The 23,682-nt window shown below is 40.4% G+C and overlaps 1 protein-coding gene across 1 annotated transcript in view; it reads left to right on the forward strand.

The window, feature by feature from the left end:
- pcxb (pyruvate carboxylase b) overlaps positions 1 to 23,682 on the forward strand; it is a 344,298-nt gene that overhangs the window by 149,219 nt on the left and 171,397 nt on the right. The window contains 1 exon segment of the mRNA XM_034224887.1: positions 23,400 to 23,582. Within this exon segment, the coding sequence (XP_034080778.1) occupies positions 23,400 to 23,582 (183 nt within the window).

Consider the following 23,682-nt stretch of genomic DNA (forward strand, 5'->3'; position numbering starts at 1 on the left):
TAGCATCCAACCGAGCTTTAAAAACATGTAGTGGTACTAGCTTGGTAATTGTCCATTCTTTTTGCAGACTGTTCCATGTTAGTGGAGCTGCACATCTAAAAGCTTTCTTCCCTAAGACAGTCCTAGTACTTGGCACATTTAATAAAACCACAGCATGCGATCTCAGGCAATAAGTACTTTCAATTCGCAGAGAGATCAGGGAGCAGATATAAGATGGTAGTTTATCCAACATGGCTTTGTAAATGAAAAAGTACCAGTGACTGAGCCTCCGTACAGTAAGTGATGGCAAAACCGCCTTGGTATACAGGGTACAGTGATGCGTAAGTGCACTTTAGTTGGACTTAATTCTCCCATATCAGCAGTGCCAGCAGAATTTTTTTTTGCAGTCACGCACTAATCCATCACACTCAAATGTTCTCTTTTCATCCCAGAAGCCCTCTTAACACAAACTTCCAACCATACCCTACACCAAACTTCTGTATGAAATATCAGAGTTCACCTCAGATCTTGAGACCTTTTAACATCGTATTAAACACAACAAACATAGACTTGACAACAATCATTGATCCATTGGGTTTTTTCTCAGGCTGTCTCAAGACATCACAGCAGTCTTTTGCTCTTTGGTCTTTCTTCCAACCATCTTTCCATATCATAATCCTCTCCAAAACGGCCCTATCTATCTTTGATCAAATGTGTACCTTCTTACGCCGCCTATATATGAGTATCCCTGCCAAAGAGAGCAAAGATGGTAATTCATCATCAGCTCTACTATAATCATCCTTTCCCTATGCTCTCACAAAGGTAAAGCATATCGCGTTAACCAACACAGCACCTTTCTAGGTGTCATCGACTCTGTAGCACCCTTTCAGGTGAGGAAATGCTGCTTTCACACCTTTACCCCATGGTTTAATTATTTAATTATTCTATTCGCACACTTCATGCTGACAATTGTTATAACAACTCTAATTATTACTTGGATCTGATCAATAACAACAGACATAACTGAAATTATTTATTCAATACCAGAGCTAGTGCTCACTGAAACCACGCCGCCTGGTTTCCAGTTTATAGCTAAGAATGATGTATTTTGATTTAACCGTTTAAAACCCCAAATCAATGACTTTGACCTCGTCGTGGTTTCTGTTTTTAAGATGTTATTCCTAACCTTGTAAAGTGTAGAGAGTCTTCTGGGAAAAGTGCACTTAAAATAAGCTGAACTACAGGCTGGACAGAGATCAGACCTCGATCCATCCACAGTAAAGCTCACTTTTGATGTGAGAGTGAAGTTGGCCTTTGATGTGCTCAGCAGAAGTCTCGGCCCATCAGAGCGTACCTGGAGGCATACACACACACACAGTTATACTTTGACACATCATTTCTGAAAGTTTTCCATCACAAAATGTCTTGTATATTGATAGTTGCAATATATAATTCAACCACTGAGCTAAAAGTTTTATAAAAGTCAAGATGCTGCAGAATAAAGAACATTTTCTTTTCATATAGATGTTACGATTGTCAGAGCAGGAGGGAAAAAACATTGAGATGAAAAGAGGGCGGAAATGAATTAGGGATTCCAACTAATTTGTTCCTGCAGATGTGCACAGTTGCACTTTGGACGGATCTGGCGGTGGATGTGATTAGAGAAAAAACTGAAATAAGGAGGCAAAGATAGTGTGTGATGCATGCTACATTACTGCAGTGGTAGATCAAGGCTCTGGCGTTATGATCAAAAGGCTTTTGTCCTTGTGAGGAAAGACTCATGCCCACGCACATTTACATCGCTGCACATAACCAGGCCGTTACACTCACACAAACGCACTTATCCGTCACATCATCCGTATCCAGTTTCCTATTATCCCTTACTGGCTAATTCATTAGTTTCCCTGATAAAAATGTAGCTCATTAATTTAGCGCTCTTTGTAGTGTGTGTTGGGTATTTGTGAGAGCCGGGGAGCCAGACAGTGGGGTCAAAAGCAAAATTCACCAGATTGAAAATAAATGTTGTAACGTTCTTATGCCTGAGTATAATGGATTGCACCTTTGTGTATGGGGGCATGTCATCAAATTTCAAGTGGTTATGGTGTTTTGGCATTAATAATAATAATAATTCCTTACATTTATTATAGCGCTTTTTCAATGACTCAAAGCGCTTTATATATACACACATTACACATATATCATACATGCAATGGTCAGATACTGTGGACAATACCCACAGGAGCAAGTTCAGGTGAAGTGTCTTGCCCAAGGACACACCGGCTAAAGGTTTGCGACGGGATAGAGAATCCTTATGTGCAGCAGAGAGGATGGATGAAAGGATGTTTAGTTGTAGAGCAATTATGTTTAAGAGGCCAGAAGGAGGAGGAGGAGGAACTGGACAGAAAAATATACATTTACACTATAAACAGAATGCCGGTCGATAGGGTTGAGGCAGAGTGCAGAGTGGGTCAGAACTCACCAAAAGGAGGAGGGTGAGAGACACGCTGAGGGCAAGAGTCAGATGAGAGGAAGAAGAGCATTGAATCAGTACCTAAGGAGATGGGAGCAATGTAGAGAAAATGGCAGACAGCGAGGTGTTCAAGAGTGGAGAAAGGGGAAAAAAAGATTGTGCTTGAACAGCAAGATACCCGTGCTTTTGTCACAGTTAATTTAATTATCAATGCAGATCATCATATGTTAAATGTGTTTCAATGGATACTGAGGATTCATCAGTTAATGGAGAAAGTCTGAGACTTGCATAAGATTGTCATGTTTACATTATATATCCATCCTATAGAAGAAGTAGACGTTTAAATGCTCATTGCAGATAGTTGAATTGTCCATTTTCCCTGGAGTTTTGTGCAACTGAAATTAGTTGGTTTTCGTTGTGACCCTTATGCAACCCTTTATGTGACCCCCAGTTATTTCCTTCTTCTGCTCCCATTCTCATCATATCACATACAGTATGTAGCACAGTGTGAAGGTGTTGCCCAGGTTTGCTGCTCTCTGGTAACACATGAATAGAGCTCCATCTTGTCATTTCTCTGTCAGTTTGCACCATCTGCCTGCCTGCCATAGTGCCACCTTCTCTTACAGTTTTCACGACACACTGTAGAAGGTTTTTCATAGACTTGTTTTATTTTTTAGACTAAGGTGACAAATGCATGGCAGGGACAGGGTGTACAGCTCGGCACTCACCTGTAGAGTGGAGGTTTTGGCAAATTGCTTTGTTCTGACTTTTTGGTTTGACTGTGTATTTCAGTAATTTGTCAAATTGTTCACCAAATTGCTGCTGATAGACCATAGGAAACATAACCAGTATTAAACTTCCTCAGACTGAGTCACTGTCCTAGTCCATGTTAACATAAATCACAGCACCTCTTTCCTTCTCTGTCCTAGAATTTTATTTAGAGAATGCTGTTATCTTTCTTTTCTGGAAATGAAATTTGCAATGTTTTGGACATGGTGTTAAGAAAATGCTTCTTTGTTAAAGTTTGAGTGAAATACCAGGGTAACCCCAGTATGTAAAACCCAAGTGTGGGTCTTTAATTAGTCCTATTAAAAAAAGATCTAGAGGCTTACAGTACATTTAGACTGAACCTCCAGATAAGTCTTGATTGAGGCAGATTGAAGCAGTTCCATGCCTCTGCACTTTGCTCTCTCTCCTTCTCTTCTCCCATTCCTCCCCCTGAGTGCCCTGATTGAATGAAGGGGAGGGCTACCAGTTACATGGCTTGTACAACAATGTTTCCCCAAACTGCACCGATCCCACCATAACTAACCCCTAATCTCTCTTACAGCTACTTTTCCCATATTAAAAACCTCTTACCTGACCTTTGCTTGTCGTACCTCATTTTTACTCTCCCTTTTTACGATGTATCTTCTCCTTATGATTTGCATTCCACCCTTAACTTACTTTTCTTGCATTTTACAGAGCTCTTCTGCTCTCTCCTCTTTTCCCCTCAACTTTTGCCTTTTTAGCTCCCATTATTTCTGTTTGACTACACTGCGCCTGTGCTCTTTGTCGATTCCCCTTACACACTCTGTTTCTCTCTGTCTATCTGTCATGTGCTTCCAGGCCTTTGAGACTTACAAGCCTTTGCCAGTTCAGCTTTGCTTGACGATAAAACAGTTGAACTTTGCAAGAATGGGTTCTGAGTTAGGGGAGAGAAGGGTGAAACGTGATAAGGTGACACACACACAGGGTCAGGCTCTAAGAGGGATTGAAAAAGCCTTGTTTTGTATGTGGGGTATTTTTAAAGAGTGAATAAACAGTGAAAAGACGAAACTGGGAAATAAACAAACATAAAATAATCAGGTTTGGGAAATATTGGCAAAACTAGTGCAAAATGAAATTGCCTTGTTGTTGCCTTTTTATTCATGCTCTACAACCACACTTTCACTTACAATGCTGCAAGACCATTTTACACCTGCATGTAGTTAGGGCCATTTTTCTACAGAATTACATATACTTAACGGGGGAGAGAATGTCATCTGAACCAGGCACATTTGTAGGTAGCCTAGATTTGAGAGGTAGCACTTATTGTCAAGATCAGCATGTAGTTCACATATTGTGTGTCTGGGCCTGAGTCATGGCCTATATTCAACATAGAGATCAGACTAAAATGAATAATGCAAAATGCATTTCTCATGAAATGAAATAATTGATACAGATGTAATTATGTTGTGAGTGTTAACCGCTTCAATGTGATGGATTGCTTTTTGATCCTGATGGATGACTTGGATTTTTGTTCAAGTGGTGACATATTATTGAATTATCATCAAACTAGTTCACCATTCATCCACAATCCTCATGGTCTCTATTCTCTCCTCTTGTTGGGTTTAGAGACACATCTACCATTTCGGCTTCATGTCACTTTCAAGTGTATTTATTTATTTATGTGCCTCGACTGTGACATGTTTACATTCTTTTACACGCTTTATCTGTGCTGCAGCACTTCTTTTCACCCTCTGTCTGAAACCAGAGCACAGTCTGCTCTGATTACTTTGCTGGTCAAGCGTTTAGAGATGATCCTCATCACGTACAATGGTTAGACGAGCAAATAGAAGCGCAATGTAACATATGCCCCTTTCACACCAACGCCGTTCCCGTTCTAGCTCCGTGCTTGCGCTTTTCTGGTTCGGAACCGGTTTTTATTTTCAGCCTCCGTTTTGTTCACACCGCCCAGAGCCCGACTGGTACGGCTGCGTCATGACGTCCGGTCGATGATCGTGTTCCTTTTAATCATACGAAGCCAGATTACATTAAATAACTACTTGTCAACCCTTGTACTTTTCTCCAGTGCCGTGGTTCATTGTTTATTAATGTGTTTCAGCAGCATTTACTTGAACACCTCGCTGCAGTGCTGCTCGCTGTTTGGCATCACAACGCTGTTATGAAAGTTTCTCTGGTATAAAATGGCTGATGTTAGCATAGCAACCAAAGCTAAACTGACTATCTTGACTACTTGTTGCTATCCTATTGTGGCCTAAGCCGTTTTCTACAGGCACATTTTACCGGCGTATTTTTATTATGATTCTACTTGTGATAGTCGGACACGACAACCTGTGCAGCCCATGTATTGATTCCATCCGATAGCTGCTATAATACAAAACAACACGTCTGCCTCTCTCCACAATGATCAATAACAGTGAACGGATGGTCAAAGTAAGGTACAAATAAACAGAATCACACGAAGCCTGGTTAGTGTTGCCTGACTTTATAAAGTGTGTTTTTGTATAAGTGTGTGGTTGCGTTCTAGTCACTTTGCTCAGCGCTACTGCTTGTTACAACTTTTATTTGCCGTACTCGCCATAAACTGTTATTGCTCAGGTTTATTCAATTGAAATGTAAAACCCAAATGTTACCCAAATGGACTCTTGTCTCTAGGATGCCAGTCATGGGTGTTAAATATTCAGGCAAATATGTTTTCTGAATTGCAAATAAGAGAATGCTGAACAAATGATCAACCAGGGTCAAATATTCAGGAAACAATTTCTGGTATATTGTGTAAAAATACGAGGTCCTTTACACTGTTAAACATTTTCAATCCGGGCACATGTGCTTTACTTACAGCTGTACTGTATTTCAAACTAAAATAAATAACTAGAAGGGCATTTGTAGAGCCCAGACCTTCCCCAAAGCTGCATTAATGTGTACATTATATCCGCGCTATCACTCAGAGCCTCTCCAAATGTAATGGCATCTTCCTTGGCCCGTGCTACACTTTATGAAAAACAGTCGCAGTAGTTTTTCTGTCATCTTGCTAACAAACTGAAAACATAATCTCCTTGGCTGAGGTAACAGTAAAATTATAATAAGCAACGTGGAAAATAAACAGAAGGCGAAGCAGGTAGGAAGAGGAGGCTGGCAGGAATGCAGAGTGAGAATTAAGATGGTGCAACGAAAGGAGGAAGGAGAGACTCTGAGGGAAGGAGCAGTGGAGGTGTAGTGACCTACTTAGTGAGGAACGGATGCTGCTGTGTTTTGTATGTAATGTACAGAGAGGGAAGAGGGAGAGTGAAGGCAGCAAAGGGCCAGAGAGGAATGATTGGCAGTGCGCCATGTAGGATTGTCAGCTTGCTTTGTGTTGTGTTTCCACGTGAACTGCAGGAGAACACGCTAAAACCACTCACATGTTATTTCCCCCTCGTATATCATTTCCTCTGTTCTGCTGCTGTCATTCTGTCTGCGTCTCTCACCCCCTCCCTCTCTAATTGTATCTGTTACGTCCCCAGCTCGATTAGGGTAAAAAGGGAAGCAACACGAAACCAGGTGTACCTTGGTAAGAGGTTGATTTTAATAATAAACTCAAAATAAAGATGATATAACCAAAAATACAGGCTCTTAAAACCAGCTATCTGTTCAAAAATAACGCTACACAAAACGAAGGTCACAGATTATCACAGTCATAGCACACTATGGGCACTTAAGGCTAAAATAGTGAGGCGTCTCGCACAAGTTCGACGCCATCACAAATCACAGAATACACACCCTAACTAACCACTGTAGCAGAACTAGCACAAAGCTACACAGAACATAAGGAGAGCACCGAGAGACGTCTGACACAGATTCAGACCTCTCCCGTCTAACTGAGATGCACACACTCTTATAAGAGTCCCCGGAAGGTGTGGGCAGGGATTGGTGAGTCGGGCCCGACCTGCTCCAATCCAGATCTTCGGTCACGCCTACCGGAGGAGGGACAGGAAACTGGCATCCAATGGCGTCCGGGCAACGGCACATCTCATATACATATAACATACACAGCTGAAAACAATCCCAGACAGGTTAACGAGCAGACAGCAGCAGCAGCAGCCGTGACCCCCCCCCCCCCCCCCCTTAAGACACAAACTCTGGTGTTACTTCTGCCTGCTTGGGCGTACGACAACATGAGTGCCAAACTGGCAGCTTTCACTGCCTGCATGTCATCGCTGCTCTGAGTGTTAATGCTCCTGTGTTTACTGCATGATGAACTGACTATAAGACAGGGAATGGATAGAAGGGGGGTGAGCTCAGGTGAAATGACCTCATATGTCCCATAGAGGTTCATGATTTAAAAGATGAATGTCCCGTGCAATGGTTCAAATGCATTGCTCTCAACCCAACTGATTGTGTCGATGGAGAAATTTGTCGTATCTAAAAATGTCAAGACTATGGCAGGAATATTACATTTTAATTAAGTTTGTCGGTTTGCAGTTGCACAACATATAATGAATCATCTCACCTTATGTTCTTTCTGTGAAAACTGTATTTATGTTAATTAAATGCTAAATGATGTGATTGAACTTTTAATGGAGTTATGAAAGTTGGCCTGTTGGGGGTAAAACTATTAAGTTTGGATTTACAATTAAAGAAATGTGGCTTACTTTGATTTTACTTTTAGCCCTGCTCTGTATTTCATTTCTATACCATAACAACCATCTGTTTTTGATTTATTTTAAATATGTTTTATGATTTGCTTCAAATTAACAGCAACTAAGGAAACCTCAGAAAATAGCTTCCTTTTTTTAATAACTTTTTATAGCCCCTGTTTTTATTTTTAAGGCTTTTTTCTACATATTAATGCATAGGTTATTTATAGATGAAGTGATTTATATGAAGAGCAGCCCTTTTAATATGTTGGCAAGTAAGCATTTGCTATGTAGCACACTCATTATTTAAATACCCTGAACTGTTTCACACTTGTGTGCAGGCTGTTAATTAACCCAGGATCACTCCAGCTCTATCGTCATCAAAGGTTTTGCATCGCATGTAAATATTTCATTGCAATGCACGTTGAGTAATTAAATAAGGCATTTAGCTAATACTGGTTTCCCGAGCAGATGGATCCATGTTTTGCATTAAACAAGACATTGAAGCAACACGTTGTTCCATTTCTTTAGAAAAAGTTTGTGGAAATAAAAAGGATGCTCTCCTGGGGTTAGGTGGGGAATAGTTGTAGCCTGAATACATGTTTGGCGTTGTCACACTGAGGAAGATAGGGAGTGACTCGGCAGCAATGATGAAAGTTTAAAGATGGTTTGAACTTTTGGCTGAGCCCGAAGGGAAGGAGCGGAGACGAGCCGGAGAAATAGCCAAGGCCTGCGCCAAAGGGGAAGAAGTGCCAGGTGCGGGAAAAAAATGCCTTTTAATATTGCACCAGCAGTGAGACGTCAAGCACACTGCTAGATTATCCAAATAACTTCCTCTGACTTGGAGGACATCCAAAGGATAAATGTCACACCGTTTGGAACATGGTACCAAATGCGTGAACACGTTTTCATAATGTAGATTTGTTTGACATGCTAGCGGTTTAGCACATCACCGCTGTGAAAAAAGATTTTTTTTTGACAACAGATAGTGCAGGTAGTCAGGAGAAATTGCCAACGTTATTAAACTCCATCTTGTTATGAATATCTATACTAACTTTTTGTGGCAATCTATCAATTTGTTGGCAAGGCAATTCCCCCTAAACCACTACAGCCCCACCAAAGTGCTAAATGTCAAGGGATTACCATTTTCTGTAGGATCCATCCTCTGGGGAGCATGAATACCCCACATGTTATTGCAATCCTTAGCAATAGCTGCTGAAATATTTTACGGGGCTAAAGTGGTGTATGACCAACTATCAACGCCAATCCATAAAGCCATGCCGGTCACTCTTTCAAGAAAAAATTGTTAAGTACGGACAAAAGACGTATTTTTTTTTAATATTCAGCAGCAAACCTCTCAGCTAACTTAGTCAATGGACATTTCTTTTCAATAGTCTTGCACACTTTCTCACTGGCTGTATATGAGCTGTGTATTTGTAAATACGAGTCTTTAAATATTTAAAAAACCAGATAGAGGAGCAGTTAGGATGCATTTTAAGCTCAATGAGGACACTCACCAAGCTTTCTATATTTAAACCTCAAAATCAGCAGTTTCCCCAAGGTGATGAAACATTGAGAATGTTCCTGGAACAGGGCCGGGTTGTCATGTTTGCGGTTGTTCTCTCATGGCTGTGCTCTATTTTTACTGTTGAGACATCACTAGTTGTCTTCTGAATCGTGTAGGTGGAGAAATCTGGAACATAAGTGTGTGTTCATATTGTCAGAATGGCTGTGAGTGGGTTTCGTTGGTGTCCGTCCGACCATATCTGGACATTTTGTTTATTTAAAGAAGAAGTATCCCATCTTGTATGAACCTGTATGTGGCACGGCTGAAGGGTCATCCAAATTTTGACAGCTTGTGTACCAATGTGTGTGTGTCCATTCCACCTCCAAAGCCCCCAAACAGCTTGTAGTGCAGTCACAGACATCTGGTTGCCACTGACTCTAATGGTTGCACTGATGTTTCATACTGCATGAGCGATAAGAGTGACTGTGTGTATGTGTGGGCAGTAAGCTGGCATCTGCGTCCATGTATTTACTTCCTGAGAGTATTATTTTATTCCGTGTATGTGTTTGCGACACAACACGAACATTTTAGGCTAACCATTTTGAGCAGCTGGGACACTTAAAGCTGTTCTTTTTACACACTTTTTCATGAAAAGGAAGGAGGGGAGGTGAGTGGAGTTGATGTCTGACAAGGAAATTATAAGGGACTGTGTAATGAGAGAATATGTGATGGGAGGAGAAAAAGAGATTTGTGAGGGAAAGAAGAGGATTCAAGTGGTAGGTGAATTGTGACATGAGGGGAGGAGACGTAAGAAAAACACAGGAGTGGAGGGGAGATGAGAGTAGACGACGGGAAAGAGTGGAAATAAGAGGAAATGCAAGGAGAGTGTGAACAGAGAGGAACATGAGAGAGTGTTCGGAGGAGAAGGAGGCAAGGCAGAATGGACGATAATTGATGGAAAATGTTGAGAGCGAGAAAAAGGGAGAAAATTAAAAGGAGGAAAAAAGGAAGAGCAGCACAGATCTTCTATTGCTCATTAGGGTCATTATACCACCGTCTGGAGCACACACACTTACACACACGCTGAGAGGATTCGAAGGAGAAGCCAATTTAGTCGGGTATCAAAAAAATGAGCCTTTTGATGAAAAGGACTGAAAGGAAGGCTTTTGTGGGAGCCGCTGTTTGCGAGTGTGTCTTTTATAGTGTCAAAGTAGTTGGTACTTAATAATGAATATGGTTTTGTTATGAAGGAGACGCACATGCAAACACATTTCGAGCCATGGACTGTTATTGCACTGTTGGTGGTCTAAGATGCCAGAAAAGAATAATGATTAGAGGAATAAGGAGGACAGAAGGAAAAATAAGCACTCCGAGTCAGAGGAAGGAAGGAAGGGAGAAATTAAAGAGTTTACATAAAGTAAGAATAAAAGGGTAAATAGTGCCAGGAATGCCTTGGGGACTCAAAGCTGGAGGAAAAGGGAGAGAGAGGTAGATAATAGTTTTGTGAGATGAGGAAAAATGGAGCCTGTACAGAGGCTGGAAATGAAGGTGAAATTGAAAGGATAGGAGGAAAATTCTAAAAGAGGGAGAGGCGTGGAGTGGTTGTATTTTGGATTCAGGTAATCGAGCGGCTGTGTATGCCAGGCAAACTCTGGACAAGCGCACGTCGAACACAGCCACCCAATAAAATGTCAGCAAAACCTGCAAGGTGGCCAAAACAGAGGCGACAGTGCTGCAGTCTGGAAGTTGATTTGACTGTATATGTCCATGTTTTCTTGAGATAGAAAGTTCAAGTTGTTTCTTTATACACCTGGGATAGAACAAAAAGGTCAGAAGAGAATCAAATGTAGCTTAAAAGGCCAAAAAATCACATCAAAATTGAGTTTACTTTGCCGTTCTAACATTACTAAGGTAAGGAAGTCAGGACGTTTATTTGACCATCTGTATATATTCACTTTTTCTTGAGATAGAATGTTTATTATGTACAGATACCTTGGTTGGCTCATGGTTGTTTGTCTTTAAAATAAACCTACTTGTAGGTAAGAAGAAGAGCTTAAACTACAATCACATCTTGCTTAAAAGACTATAAAATCACACCAAAACTAATGCTGTTCTTCACGAAGGCAAGATATCCCTAGTAAACTCTGCAAATGAAAATGGATTGGTCTTGGCTCATGTTCTACATTTTGGAAGGACTTGTTTGAGAAGACGAGGAATGATTTTAATTAAAGTGAGACCAATAATGCCTGTCTGTCAGCGTATGGGTCACCAATCAGGACGGCTGGAGAAATTCATCACAGCGCAGCGGATAACTCACAGGGGAGCTTTCAGTAATGATTTAAAACCAAGGGAAACTGCTTTGGTATCTGTACTTTATGTGCGATAGTGAAGTGCGAGGGAGTCTCCGTAACGATCCACTACAGGCATCGGTTTCTGAATCGATGTAATCATGGTCAATATAAAAGCAGATCAATGTGAGGCGCCTCTTGCTGTGAGCCAATAGTAACACTTGTGTGACCTTTTGGTGTCTTCAATAATCCAGTAAGGGAGTGATGATCTACAGGAAGCACTCGGGGGGCTGAGGGAAAAGCATGGGCATACATGCATAAATTACATGCATATATCATATATACATATATTTACACTACGTATAGATTTCTGCAATCCAAAATTCAGATCAACCTTATCATCCATCCCAGAAGAAATCATCTGTCTAGTCCAATAATGGGTGACATATTTTTGTAGGCCAACTTGGAAGTTAGCATCTCCCTGGTTGCCTCGACAAAAACTAATGAGATTCTTAAATTGGATATTTAAATATTGCAGAAAACACGATCTATGGCAAACACAGGTTTACAATACTTGGTTTGTTCAGCAGGGTAATCTCCACATATTAACATCAGTTTGTGGTTTTCGAAGCAAGCAAATTCAATCTCCAGAAGTACAAAGCTAATGTTAGGCTATAAGGAACTACAACACGGTCCCATGACATTATCACCACGGCTTAGCTAAAGGTGGCTAACGTTCAGCGTGATGACCTTTAGTCGTCTCATTCAGTCACTCGTTAGCAATAGCCCATTCAGTGGGGTATTTATTGCCGTATTTCACCTCCTTAACATTTCTTAAGCTTGTTTTAAACACAGACCTTAAAAAAACCATTCACTTCAGTTAAAGGGAACTGGAAGTGGTGATATGCTGAGTCATTTTAGGGTTTTAGGACTCATACCTGCACCATATAAGACTTCATATTGCATCCCGGCCTTGTCCTGTTTGACCACGTTACCAAACACCTCCCACTTTACATGACACTAGTTGGCAGTCCACGTCCTTTCCCATCCTTTGGCTAGCTCTCCTGTCTCCTGGGTGTAGCCAAACCAGTGATATTGCATGACTAAACCATTGACATCCAGCCAGTTTATCTCAGCCTCTGAAGACAATGGACTTTGTGGATGTAAGAGGATTGTATGGGGCAATTGTGTTCATGGGCTGCTTCAAAAAGAATGTGAATTCTCAACAGCTGCAGTATATGAGTCATTGTTCCGGTACTTTTCACTTTTTTTTTTTGTCCAAGTGCAAAGAAAGTCCAAAAGTCTCTTTCACAACAACTGTAAAATGCTCCAAGTCAGGAACAATGAAGATAAACATTAAATCACTGAAAAAGCAACATCTTTTCACAATATCCAGAAGAAGAAAAATGTCAATATAGCATTTATACTGCATGGTTGTTTCCTCTGCAGCCGTGGATTTATGAAAATGTATTTACTATTGCTTTTTTTCAAAGCGTGTGTTTTGCTTATGTGTATGATTTGAATTGTGTGAGCATTACAAAGCTGAGGTGTTGTATTAAGATATCATCCTGTTAGTAATTTTGATAAGCAGATAATCCTGAATGCTGACCGTGATAATGAATACATGGAAAATATATCCTATTGATGCCTTTTTTTTAAGAAATACAAATACATTTTGAATCCTACACTGTAACATTTTTGGCTGTACATTTACAGTAAATTACTGGCTACTAGTTGCATGGATTTCCCAGTAATTTACTGTACATATTTCACAGTAATTGACTGTAGATATTTTACAGTAAATTAGAATAAAAGTACAACTACATACTGTGACTTAACAGTTGCCATGCCCATGGAAGTACTGTGATATAGCAGTACAGAGCTGTGGTATTATGGTACCTTGCTGTACATAAATTACAGTAATTACCTGTATTTTCACACTTTTACTGTAGAAGTAATGCAACACAGTAGCCAGTAATTTACTGTAAATAATACTATAATATATTGTAAATTTGACTAATTAACTGGGATTTTACCATAACTGCACATTTGAATCTGCTCAATCAACAAAGAAAAACAAAGAAAATACCCATTTTAACTTTGTATTCCTCCATTCAAGTGCAAAGTACATTTCACATGACACTTTCTACAGACTGTGAGTGTCTTACATTAGTCCTGGACAGGTCTACTGTACATAGACATCCACTCGAATCAAGGAGTTTTCTAAAGAATGTGCTGACATGGGGGTTTATAACGCCACGCTTCATTTAATTAAAGGGGAACAAAATGCGTTGAATTACAATGGTAATTTGTTGTTATCACAGAGGATGGTCTGAATACAGTATTTTACAGTGAAGTAATATAGTAACATGTTGTGGAATCCTGGTAATAATGTATCCTGTAAATGTCACAGTAATTAACTGTCTGCATTGATTTCACTGTGAAATTCAAAATTACAGTATTATATTGTGAACATTACAGGTAAAGACTGTAAAGTGGTAAAAGAGTAATTTATTGTAAAATATTACAGCTAAATATTGTGAAATCATGGTAATATTTTACAGTGTAGCTGAAGTAAGAATAGACAAATATTTTCCTGAATAAAATGGTTGTGAACATGCTGGTTCAGGGGCCTCACCATGCCAGATTTTAATTCAGCAAGTTGCAGTTACATTATACGGACTAACATTTAAACTGAGACAGCAAGACACCCTGTCAAAAGGACATGAGTAATTAAATCCATGAGGTGGCCAGATCTTTCATTCGCTTCAAATAAACCGTCAACAAATTCCTTGGGAGTCAACCCACTTACGCATTTAGCCATGGAAGGAAAAAGTAGGAGGATGCTTTTGAGATAAAAACTAGTGACCAAGTTTTAAAGTATGCACTAGATACTGTGTCAAATAAGTTAAAGTTGTATTGGAAGTAATGATGTAACCAAGTCTAAGGCAACATCAGGCTGGACTAAAACTAAATATAACAATAATGATATTATTTTACTGGATTGTTCCGTATTAACCATCACCTTGGTAAAAACAAAAATGATGGAAATATTTGATTAAATGCAGCAACATATGGGTCTACACATGTATTCATATTCTAGTATATAATGCATATTATTAACCCCAATTATCACATCCGATCCAGATATTTGTGTCAGTATCTGCCCAATATCGGTGCATTTCTTATTTAAAGTAGAATTTTATTTTGGTTTGCCTCGCTTTGGTGTTCTTCCCCAACCCTAAAGTCTTCTTGGAAACTCAAACGGTTGAAATGGGCCGTGAGGGTGAGTTTTGATCTTGGCCTCATCCAGTTTGTATCCTGTAATACAGCTAGACCATATGAAAAGGCTAAAAACAACAGTATAACGTTTTAATGATGTCCATTCCAAAGCAGTAGTTTTATATCATTTTGGAGCTTGCCTCCAACAATTACCGGAAAACAAACTTTATTCTCTCCGTCCTCCCTGCCTCGCTTCCTTCCCTGACTTCTCATCTCACCTCGCCACCGCTCTCCCTGCCCGTAGTCATCCGCATGGCTCGACTTCAAACATTAACATGGCACTTATATTCTCTTCTCTCCTCATCTCTGTGTGTTGTTCTGTCTCTTTCCCTTTATTACTCTCTTTATCTCTCTGTGCCTCTGCCTCTCTGTCTGCTCCTCTGCCTCTCTAATTGCTACGCTATCAGTATGAGCTCAGATATTGCTGTCACTTTCTGTCTGTGTGCATCCTGCAGGAGGAGCATATCCTGTTTCCTCTCCATACATTAGCTTCCATTTTATGTGTGCTTTCTCCTTCAACTCCATACATAAACAACACCTGACAAGGAAAGAGGCAAAATAAACTGGGAATGACAGTTGGGGGAAAGCCGTGGGAAAGGTTAGGGAGGGGAAAGGGAGATAAATAAGGGTTAGTAGAGGAGTCCATCCTGGGAACATGGGATACGACAACATGTACTTAATGGCATAGAGAGCTTCTTGGAGAGATTTCACTGTTGTTACAAGTTGGTGTGAAATCTGGTCTTGGGTCCACTTAAAGAGCCTGAGGAGTTGGGCCATTACCAAGCTACATTACTTTAAGAACGTTTTAAGGATCAGTCATTGCTTGAAACCACCAGAGACCCTCTAATCAAGCCCCTTCTATTTACAAGTGATTATTTTTAAATAAGGAAGCAGGCAGCAATCTACTGGAACATTCACAAACACTTTATATTTACAACATATTGCAAAATTGGGACGAATCAGTGAGTCATTTATTTTCTTAACATTCACTGTTTAGTCTAGCTTAAATCTTGCCAAGATGAACATATTTTCAATTGGATTTTACCAAACTAGTAAAAACTAAGCTTGAGAAATGTATTCTGAGACTAATTTGTGTATACTTTTTACAATAACTAAATATATTTGGAAGAGTAATAGCTAAATTGTAAACCTGGATGGCTAATTTAACCAAAACAATGTAATTCATGATATACTGCACAAAAACAACATAATTCATTCCCCTCAAAGCTGCACTGATCAATATGTATATAATAGCAATAGATCCAGTGAGTATGTACAATGAGAGATTGGTTGCTCATTGTGAGAAACTAACAGAGAATCCCTATCCTTATGTTGTATTTGGGCAATTATTTGCATATGTTAGCCATATCAGCTTCATATGTCAGCATGAGACCAAATAAATGAATGAATGTACTTTCAAAGAAGGCAGCTGTGAAAAATGCAAATAAAAAGGCAATTCAAGTCTTGATAACACACATAATAGTCAGTAGAAACTTGTGTGTAGAGTCAATCCGATGAGTGGATGTCGAGGAAATCCTTCCTTTTTAAAATTAGATTAAACGGAATAAACGGTTTTGAGGAGATTTCATGAGTCCTTTGGATAAATGGAGTGTAATAAAATTCTTCTCTTTGGCTAAAGAGAGCCATTTCTCTTGTTCATATATAATTCAGCAATGGTGAGTATGATATTTATCTCCATGATAAATAGCAAGGATCTGAAACAAAGCCACTGTGACTAATGCACACACATTCCAAATATGGAGTTATCTCCCATTTGTTTTGTAAAACCTCCTCTGGCAATGTGTCCAAAATGAGCATACACTATGTGTTTATTTCCTTAAATGGATATTCAGATAAACTAAGAACTCCAATTTTTTTTAAATTTGATCCAAATGGTTTTCTTGTACATCAATGGAACCGTGTAACTTCACTTTTCATGCTGTTGGCCTTATTCTTTTATTTCCATTTTCCACTATCCACCAAACACTACGTTTTATGACTCAGGCCTCTGAAACCAATCCAGAAGCCATTTTGATGATTTTAAAAATCCATGAGCATCAATGGAGAAATGGACTTTCTTGCCTGAAAACAAAAGTATTTTTTAGAGAATTCAGATATATCAATTGCAGGGAGGATTTGTAACGTACCCATGGCAGTTATTTCACATCAGAGAAATACACCGCTGACCTTGTGTCTGATATACTTCAAGCACTGAGAAATGGAAAGGGGATTTACACAGCGAGATGGTGACAGATAAATAACAAGCAGGAACAAAGGAGTCTTTCACAAAATGCAGAGTAAAGTGTGTCAACCACACTAAGAATCCAGTGAGCTAGTAATAAACTAAAGGTCCTGATGTTAGCTTGTTTACTTCTGTTTGTGTGTATTGACTGATAAACGGGAATCTATAGGAACAAAGGCTTGGATTATTATAAATAAAGAGCCAGACCGCAGCATCAGGTGAATGTGAAGGACAATGGGAAGGAAATCAGTGCCTATAGGTGTAAGCAAGACCTTTCCAATGCTTTACCACTTACATTATTAACAGGCCTATCTGTGGCTAGCGTGAGAGAAAGGGATGTAAGACGGAGAGAGACAATGACATGGAGAGAGTGGAAGAGATGAAAGTGGGGTTTCCGTGTAAGACAGCTCCTTGGGCTGAAAGAAGCCGACACCTTGACTTTAATTATTAAAAGGCTACTTGGCTTTCCCTTCACCTGCTGCCGTACTGTATCTCTTTCTCCTCTCTGTTTCTGCAGGGTCTTCAGTGGAACTGCATTGGTTTGAGTCCCAGTTGTGTGCGTGTGAGATAAAGGGACTTCCTCGTCTCTGCGGGCTGTTGTTGTGGCACCATTCATCTCTTATATCTATATGCCCCAAGGCCAAAATTAATACGCTTTATATTCACTATGCACAGAGGCACGGCATAAAAGTGCATTACCCCTCATTAGCACATAGTAGAGAAAAGTAAATATGGAAATGCTTCCACACATAAATAATGAACAAAGAACAGTTTTTGGGAAGTCATTTTTGGAAATTCTCTCACATGGAACGTTGCGTGAGATTCATTTAACTCGAAACCTGAAGGCCATGCAGGACACATGGGAAAACCCTCTGGAATAAAATCAGTGTTGTTTTTATTACCCTGCAAAACAACCTCCATCTGAGTGGCTCCAATAACCGAGGCGCTGCTAGTTTGCTTGGTTCCAGTCGGACTACACATCCCATACGCCTGTGCAGTAAAGTGTAACAGCTAACATCTGTCTTGCTGCTGTTTGATTAGTCTCCTGACACAAGCAGGACAGGATTGTTTACAGTCAGGAATTTGATTTAGAACAAAATATCTTCTGTGTCTGCACATGAAGTTGCTTTATTGCTGTCCAATGCCTTTAACAGTATATATATAAATACAGTGGGGCAAAAAAGTATTTGGTCACCTACAAACAAACAAGATTTCTGGCTCTCACAGACCTGTAACTTCTTCTTTAAGAGCCTCCTCTGTCCTCCACTCGTTAACTGTATTAATGGCACCTGTTTGAACTCGTTATCAGTATAAAAGACACCTGTCCACAACCTCAAACAGTCACACTCCAAACTCCACTATGGCCAAGACCAAAGAGCTGTCAAAGGACACCAGAAACAAAATTGTAGACCTGCACCAGGCTGGGAAGACTGAATGTGCAATAGGTAAGCAGCTTGGTGTGAAGAAATCAACTGTGGGAGCAATTATTAGAAAATGGAAGACATACAAGACCACTGATAATCTCCCTCGATCTGGGGCTCCACGCAAGATCTCACCCCGTGGGGTCAAAATGATCACAAGAACGGTGAGCAATAATCCCAGAACCACACGGGGGGACCTAGTCAATGACCTGCAGAGAGCTGGGACCAAAGTAACAAAGGCTACCATCAGTAACACACTACGCCGCCAGGGACTCAAATCCTGCAGTGCCAGACGTGTCCCCCTGCTTAAGCCAGTACATGTCCAGGCCCGTCTGAAGTTTGCTAGAGAGCATTTTGATGATCCAGAAGAGGATTGGGAGAATGTCATATGGTCAGATGAAACCAAAATAGAACTTTTTGGTAAAAACTCAACTAGACGTGTTTGGAGGAGAAAGAATGCTGAGTTTCATCCAAAGAACACCTACTGTGAAACATGGGGGTGGAAACATCATGCTTTGGGGCTGTTTTTCTGCAAAGGGACCAGGACGACTGATCCGTGTAAAGGAAAGAATGAATGGGGCCATGTATCGTGACATTTTGAGTGACAACCTCCTTCCATCAGCAAGGGCATTGAAGATGAAACGTGGCTGGGTCTTTCAGCATGACAATGATCCCAAACACACCGCCCGGGCAACGAAGGAGTGGCTTCGTAAGAAGCATTTCAAGGTCCTGGAGTGGCCTAGCCAGTCTCCAGATCTCAACCCCATAGAAAATCTTTGGAGGGAGTTGAAAGTCCATGTTGCCCAGCGACAGCCCCAAAACATCACTGCTCTAGAGGAGATCTGCATGGAGGAATGGGCCAAAATACCAGCAACAGTGTGTGAACACCTTGTGAAGACTTACAGAAAACGTTTGACCTCTGTCATTGCCAACAAAGGGTATATAACAAAGTATTGAGATTAACTTTTGTTATTGACCAAATACTTATTTTCCACCATAATTTGCAAATAAATTCTTTAAAAATCAGACAAGGCAAGTTTATTTATATAGCACCTTTCAACACAAGGCAATTCAAAGTGCTTTACAATGTGATTTTCTGGATTTTTTTTTCTCATTTTGTCTCTCATAGTTGAGGTATACATAGGATGAAAATTACAGGCCTCTCATCTCTTTAAGTGGGAGAACTTGCACAATTGGTGGCTGACTAAATACTTTTTTGCCCCACTGTATATATATATATATATATATATATATGCAAATGTATGGACTATATCGTGCTCCTTTGTCTGGCTCCAGTTCAATGAGAGTCTGCAATGCTACCTCGGGCTTATAGAAGGTTGTGGGTGTATTTAGTATAATTATCATGCTTAAAGGTTTGTGATGCAACTGGTGCAGTGTAATATAGAGCCGTTTTGGGGGCGAATAAACAAACGAGGCTTTGCACGATGGGGCTTTTGGCCTTGGCGAAGCTACCTTTGACTTTTTTTGGCAGCATCCCAGATGCAGAACCTGACTCAAAGACTGCTGGGTGGCCCTGACGAGTTCAAACATTTCACTGCAACTGCCCTGACGAGTTCAAACATTTCACTGCAACTGCAAGTCAACAACAAAGGTTGGGATGTCAGGCAACAGAAGTGCCTCAGAGCCACTCACTGATCCTCCGCATTCCACTTTTATCACTTTGTTCTGGATAAAAGTGTTAGCCAAATGCCTAAACTGTGTGATTATTCAGCTGAAATATTGTTGCTTAAAAATAGCCTTGATGCTCTGTTGACTGATGCAGAGACAGAATAAGTCAAAGCTAATAGGCCAGCACCAGTTTCAGTGTGAGCTATGAATGCTGTTTTACTGTGTATTCTCTATAAGCGTTTTGATATGAAATGCAAAAATGTACAAAGAAACACCGGGCAGCCGTCCGACAGCCCCTCAGTCTTGTGTGTACCGTATATGCTTGGCTTGCGGCGTTAACTGGAGGCAAAGAACAATTGTAAAACATGGTTTGTTCACAGTACCATTTAATGAAAAGAGAGGCAAAGTAAACAGTGTAGATGTTCCCAGGGGCATTTGGGACTATTGGCAACCGCCTCAAGTCTTGTGCAATGTGTCTCAGAGTTGGCGAAAAATATGGCTGAAAAACAACGATAAATGTGGCCATCATAAATTAAAGTCTACAAAACACTTCTGTGGGCAACAGAAAAACTCCGGAAAGGAGAAGTTATAAATAAACGTTGCACTCATTTATTTTTCCATTCCTGTTGTAACCTAGTTTCCAATATTTTTGTTATTCTGAGAGTGGTGCCTTCCTCTAGCCATCAGCGCCTATTTTGAACAATTGTGCCCTCCTACAATGGAGTCAGTAATTATTAAAAACATGATTGTGTCCTCAGTAAACCCTTTGTGTAAGCACAGCTGTTGAATCTCTCTTGATAATTGCACATCTTTTTAAAGGTTTCCTATTCTAATCGTGTCCTTCTGATATACCTTACCTACCCTTTGAATTTAAAACCACTATGCAGAGCAGCTTGCAGAGTTATTCACATGCACGCCAGAGAGTGCAAGTGTGGAACATGGGAATCTATTTCGGTGACACTTGAAGTGCTGATGACCTGCCTCGGGCCTTTCAAATCAAAGGGGAGTGCCGGACTTTATTAAAATGGCAGCCTGGAAATTGGGGCTTTGAGCCTTGAAACAGCACAGTGCTCAGGTAGGGGCCGTGTGCGTGGGAAGGAATACTCGTGGCAATGTCCTCTGCTACAGAATCTCATTCATTTACAGTTAGATATGCAGTCCCTTTCAACTGAACCTCCATTTCATGTTAAAAGATCAACTCCTCCTCGGTGATATGATTAAGACATATTTTAAATATGAATCCCAATTGGAAAATGCATTAATGTCCACTGGAAGCAGTGATTTAGCATTCAGCTTGATGGTATATTGATGGGTGCTTCCCTGCTACATTTGATGTTCATTGTATGTTTGTGTCTATTGGTTTTTCCTATTTAGCATATTTATATTTTTAAGACAAATACTGCAGCATTGAAATATTACATGGTTGTACAGCAATGTTTTTATAGGTTGTCCGAGCATTTTGCTGCTATACTGTAGGCCATTTGTCATCATACTAACATGCATTACCGAGGGAAGTGTTTTTCTTTATAATTTCCAGCCCCTGGAGACAGAAAACATTGCACGAAATAACACACTCAATACAACGGTGTCTTGTAAAGGGCATAAGGATGATAAACACAATATTGTTGGCCATAAAAGCTCCACACTGTCTGAAAATATCACCAGCACATCGTCAGTGTGGCACAACATTGTTATAATTATAATATCTACTCATCTTCCTCTTCCAGGCCTCGAGGGGCTCCATATGTTGCGGTGTTGGACAGTCCTCACTCCTCCTCACATCTCCGTTCCTCCTCTCCTGCCAAGTGCTCTGGGGCACTGCAGCCTTTTCCGCCGCTCACTCATCTCTTGCTTGTTTTCCCTCGCCTCTCATGTCCGTTTATTTTGCTTTTCTTTCATGTGTGTCTGCTATTGTCTTCCGGGTTAATTTCCGCTCAGGCTACAACGATAGATGCTTTACATTCCCGAGTCTTTCACATTACACTCCACTTACAAGCCACTTAACAAACTATTTGAAGTGTGTTGATATATTAAAGTGATGAATGAAACAGCCTCTGCACTGACATATTGAACTGACGAGAATAAAGATAACCATTTCACTCTAAATCTTGCACAATTGGAAGGATTAGCAACAAATTATTTATAGGTGTCTGGCATTTAGAGTAAAATATGATACAAAACATACGACAAAGGTCCAAGGCTGCAATCCAAATGGACACATAAAGACACCAGCATGCATCATTGCACCTCTCAATCAATGGGTGCATGCTTTACCCGCTAGTTAGCTCAACCCTTTAAATAACGCTAATAACAGAAGAAGAGCAGTTGCATGTAGTTGACACAAGTATTAGTGTTTCCTCTAAAGAATATCAGGTTTTAAAAGACTCGGAGTACTGGACTGTGATGGGTGAGACTACATTAACCCAAATGAAAACACTTTCTCTTAAATTGACAAATGATGGTGTATTTTCATGCCAGCTGCAGCAGAAACCAACTTAATAAAATAAACAACAACAACACTATATTATATTTATATTCTCTCTGTGCTGATGAACAATGATTCATTGTGTTTTGCAGACTTTCTCTTTAGGAAGTTAAGTATGACAAAGTATTTTGCGTATCCATTTTGTTTTGCGGTTCATATTTAATGTCATTTTTACATTTGTAATACATCTCATTCAATCACATTTGTATTTATGTAGCCGAGTACAACACATTAGTCAGGGCGCTTCATTGTGTGTACAGCATATGACACCTTAAAGGGCCTCTTTTATACAATTGTTCTTTTCACCCTCTGTCTGAAACCAGAGCCCAGTCTGCTCTAATTGGCTCTGTTGTGATTGGTCAACCGCTTAAAGATGTCCCGCCCCTTAGCTTTTCAAGGTCAATGTGAGAGTGCTAGCCAAGAGAAGCGTGTGTGTTACGTATTGGGACCAATTACATGCACAAAAACCTATACAACACATTACAGGAAAAGGAGAACCCCCCCCCCAAAATCATAATTGGGCCTCTAAATGGCCATCTAAATGTCAATGATCATTTTAACGTATATTTAAAAAAAAAAATGGATCATTGAGGATGTCAACCATTTTCCAGGTGCTGCTGAAAATAATAATGTGGGCGTCAGGCAGGACTACAGCAACATGAGATATTTTTGTCATATTTAGTCACTTACCCCTCCTCTGTTCTCTTCCTGCCAGGTTTTCCGAAGCGGCGAAGGCATGGGCATCCGCCTGGACAGCGCCTCTGCCTTCCAGGGGGCCGTCATCTCCCCCCACTACGACTCCCTCCTGGTGAAAGTCATCGCCAGCGGGAAGGACCTGCAGACTGCAGCCTCCAAGATGAGCCGAGCCCTGGCCGAGTTCAGAGTGCGAGGGGTCAAGGTAGGACATTCAGCCACGTGTGTTTTGATGCCGCTTTGTGTGGGAATTTTAAAGTTATCGCTATGTGTGAGAAAATGCTGACCTCTTCAGATGATTGACA

Source organism: Gymnodraco acuticeps, unplaced genomic scaffold (assembly GCF_902827175.1).
Source record: "Gymnodraco acuticeps unplaced genomic scaffold, fGymAcu1.1, whole genome shotgun sequence".
In the NCBI taxonomy this organism is placed as follows: Eukaryota; Metazoa; Chordata; class Actinopteri; order Perciformes; family Bathydraconidae; genus Gymnodraco; species Gymnodraco acuticeps.